Genomic DNA, 4,045 nt, shown 5'->3' with positions numbered 1-4,045 from the left:
AATAATCCCCATCTAAAATATTGACAAACAAAACATTTGAATCTTTATATTTTTGAAGATACCCCTTTTGTGCCATTACGAAATGATAAACTTCTCTTAATGCTCTCATCTGACCACCTCCTGAGCCACAGGTTATTTTTTGTTAAGCCCCGCCCACTTTTCTTTAAGCCCCGCCCACTTTTGTTAAGCCCCACCCACTTTCCACAATGTATTCAATAAGCCCCGCCCACTTTTCTTTAAGCCCCCCCCCACTTTTGCTAAGCTCCGCCCACTTTTGCTAAGCTCCGCCCACTTTTCATAAGGTATTTTTTTCTAAGCCACGCCCACTTTTTCTAAGCTCCGCCCACTTTTGCTAAGCTCCGCCCACTTTTCATAAGGTATTTTTTCTAAGCCACGCCCACTTTTTCTAAGCTCCGCCCACTTTTGCTAAGCTCCGCCCACTTTTCATAAGGTATTTTTTCTAAGCCACGCCCACTTTTCCTAAGCCCCGCCCACTTTTGCTAAGCTCCGCCCACTTTTCATGAGGTATTTTTCTAAGCCACGCCCACTTTTCCTAAGCCCCGCCCACTTTTGCTAAGCTCCGCCCCACTTTTCATAAGGTATTTTTTCTAAGCCACGCCCACTTTTCCTAAGCTCCGCCTACTTTTGCTAAGCCCCGCCCACTCTTACATCATTTCCAGTTCATCTCTGACTCACAAAGAAATCACTAGAAAATTACAGGATGTTATGGTTTTGAAAAATTTCCCAATGAAGGCTTGCCTAGGCTTGCCCAGGGAATTTCCAAAGGAAACCACACCCACCAGTCTTTCTCTATAAAAGCTTCAAACCCAGGCTCCATTTTAAACATTTGTTCTTGCTGGCAATGGTGTTCTGTGTGCTTGTCTCGAACTGTCTGTCTTCTATGGAACTAAACCTTCAAGTTGATGAACTGGATTCAAACCTCTTATCTATTGAGGTAAGATTTTTTATTTTCCTATTTTCAAACTTTGATTGAAGCATACTCATTTAATAATTAAATAACTTAATTAATACATTATTATTTTCTCTCACAGGAAATTGTGTCTGAAATACGAAATGAAAATACTGCTTTTGCTACAACTTTGGGGGAAATTGTTGGCTTGGTTGAAGACCTTGAGTGGGATGACTTTGGTGTTCCTTGGAACTCTCTGTCTTCTATGGAACTAAACCTTCAAGTTGATGAACTGGATTCAAACCTCTTATCTATTGAGGTAAGATTTTTTATTTTCCTATTTTCAAACTTTGATTGAAGCATACTCATTTAATAATTAAATAACTTAATTAATACATTATTATTTTCTCTCACAGGAAATTGTGTCTGAAATACGAAATGAAAATACTGCTTTTGCTACAACTTGGGGCGAAATTGTTGGCTTGGTTGAAGACCTTATGAGCGACCAAGACCCACAGAACGAGTTCGTCCTTGATGACCCAACCAAAGAGTTATACCTTGGAGACCAGCAAAATCCTGAAAAAGAGTTTTACAGCAATAGTACTCATTGTGAGTTATCAAGACAATACCCACTGAACAAGTTATACCTTGATGAGCCAGAATACAAGTTTTACCTTGGAGACTCACAAATTTTGAAAAAATCAAGAAATGAGTTCTGCCTTGATGGTTTAAATAACTACCTTGGAGACTCAGGAAAAGGGTTCTGCCAAGATGGTTCTAAATATGGGGCCTACCTTGGAGACTCACAAATTTTGAAAAAATCAGTAAATGAGTTCTGCCTTGATGGTTTAAATAACTACCTTGGAGACTCAGGAAAAGGGTTCTGCCAAGATGGTTCTAAATATGGGTCCTACCTTGGAGACTCACAAATTTTGAAAAAATCAGTAAATGAGTTATCCTTAAGAGACTTTGTAAGTTGGTTTTACTTTGAATACTTGAAATGTGGGTTCTGGATTGATAACTCACAATGTGATACATATCTTGGAAACTCAACAGGAATGTGGTTATACCTTGAAGACTTGGAAAGTTGGGTTTATGTTGGACACTTGAAACTTTTTTGGGGGCTTTTATTTATTTATTTATTTATTTATTATTATTATTATTTTATTTATTTATATTTTGGAGACTTTTGGAGTTGCTATCACTCTTTGGGATCTAAACCTATCGATGTAGTTCTTTGTCGGATGGTGCTTGATGGGAGCAAGATCAAGAAAGTTCTGGGAAGAAAGTGCAGGCTTACTCCCCCTTTCTACGTCATCAAACCTGAAAGCCTTAAAAGACAGAATTGGAAGAAGAAAAAAAAACGTAAAAATATATATATATATATATAGGTGGAAAATCTCATTTTGAAAAAGACTGTGTTGGGTGAGGATTGAGTTGGGGTTGAGATTTTGAATGTGAGGGTTGGGGTTGAGATTTTGAATGTGAGGGTTGGGACACACACACATACACACCAACAAACAAAGTTAAGCCTTGACTTCAGTTGAGGATTCTGTGTTTGGGGTTCACAGATCTAAGAACGTCCCCCTTGACACACATTATATACTGTTATACACCTCGGACTTGGCCCTCGAGTGTCCACAACGGTGTATAGTAGGAGGGAGTGAAGCGCCAACCTATTGCTCCCATTGCACACACACACACACACAAACAAAAGTTAAGCCTTGACTATTCAGTTGAGGATTCTGTGTTTGGGGTTCACAGATCTAAGAACGTCCCCCTTGACACACATTATATACTGTTATACACCTCGGACTTGTCCCTCTAGTGTCCACAAAGGTGTATTATCTGCTTAGTTTTGTCTTTTGTAATTCCTGTGAATAAAATGAACCTAAAATCTCTTCCCCTTCCAAATCATATATTTTATAAGTCCAAGGAACTGTATCTATTACATCAACAATTTTAAAAAGTTCTTTCGTCCTTCGTTCAGTAAAACCCTTTTCAAAATGAGATTTCCACCTATATATTCTTACGATATCACCAACTTTGAACTTAGGTTTTCTGACATTAATCTCTTTTTCATATTTTAATTTTGTAAATGTTTCTGATGGCTTCATATTCGTTGACGTGTGAATCGTGTCATTATACTTATCCACAATATCCTGAATAAAAGATGACCATTGTTGTGAACCGAGTTGTGTGAATTTTTTATATAGTCTCTCTTTTAAGGTACGATTAAAACGTTCAACAACAACTGCCTTCCCTTCATTAAAGGTACTGTATAATGTAATACTGTTATTTTTTAGAAAATTCATAAATGTCTTGTTATAAAACTCTCTACCCTCATCAGTCCACAATTTCTTAGGTTTTCTCTTACTTTTATTAAATATCTGTTGAAAAGCTAACATAAGAGTATTACCTGTTTTGTTTTTTAAAGGGACAACCCACGCATATCTACTCCTCAAATCAATAACGGTTAAAGCATACTTGTACCCCTTATCATTATTGAGTTCAATCAAATCAGCAGACCAGATATAATCAACTTCCTTGGAATAAACTTTCCTTCTCTGAAACTTTGTGAATATTGGTTTATGTAATTCATCAGCTAATTGCTCTTCAGTCTTAATGGCATCATTAGAGCCTATAAGTTTTTTGCATTTCCAAGTCCAAGTTTCAATTTAGCACTAATCATCTTCTTCACGATGAACCTATCAACTTTTTCTCTCAAGGTTGGATTTTGTATCAGAGACAAATTATATAACATTTCTCTATCGGCTTCATGCTTTTCTTCCAACGTTGTGGTATTCCCATAATCAATATCGTGTCTCATGCACACTTCATCAACTCTATTGATTGGTTTACTCCAGGATTTAGGATTGTCTGCCTCATCTAATCTTTTATCCAAGTTTGTGCCTGGACCACAGAAAGAATACCCTGGAAGATGTAATTCCCTGGTATTCCAGTAGTTGTAAATTTACTTCCTGATAAAAACTTTTGTATATCTCCTCCGAGTTTGTGTTTGGAGATAAATTGATTTTTTTTTTGAACCACACACCGAACATATACCTTTTTGTATAACCCTGTTATTTTTACTTTTAATATATGAAATATTTTTAGTATTAGTTTTCTTTTTAC

At 36.8% G+C, this 4,045-nt stretch overlaps 1 protein-coding gene across 1 annotated transcript; it reads left to right on the top strand.

Annotated features, from left to right (window-relative positions):
- Window positions 1-296: 296 nt before the first annotated feature.
- On the top strand, window positions 297-3,095 carry LOC147033735 (uncharacterized). Its single transcript, XM_085869915.1, has 3 exons — window positions 297-955; window positions 1,053-1,229; window positions 1,327-3,095. The coding sequence occupies exons 1-3, from the start codon at window positions 863-865 to the stop codon at window positions 2,299-2,301; spliced, it is 1,245 nt and encodes a 414-aa protein (XP_085726041.1). The 5' UTR covers window positions 297-862; the 3' UTR covers window positions 2,302-3,095.
- Window positions 3,096-4,045: the final 950 nt, after the last annotated feature.

The sequence above is a fragment of the Eptatretus burgeri genome, chromosome 1 (genome assembly GCF_056783735.1).
Source record: "Eptatretus burgeri isolate ZD-2024b chromosome 1, Ebu_testis_v1, whole genome shotgun sequence".
Lineage (NCBI taxonomy): Eukaryota > Metazoa > Chordata > Myxini > Myxiniformes > Myxinidae > Eptatretus > Eptatretus burgeri.
This window is presented reverse-complemented; position numbering and strand designations above follow the sequence as displayed.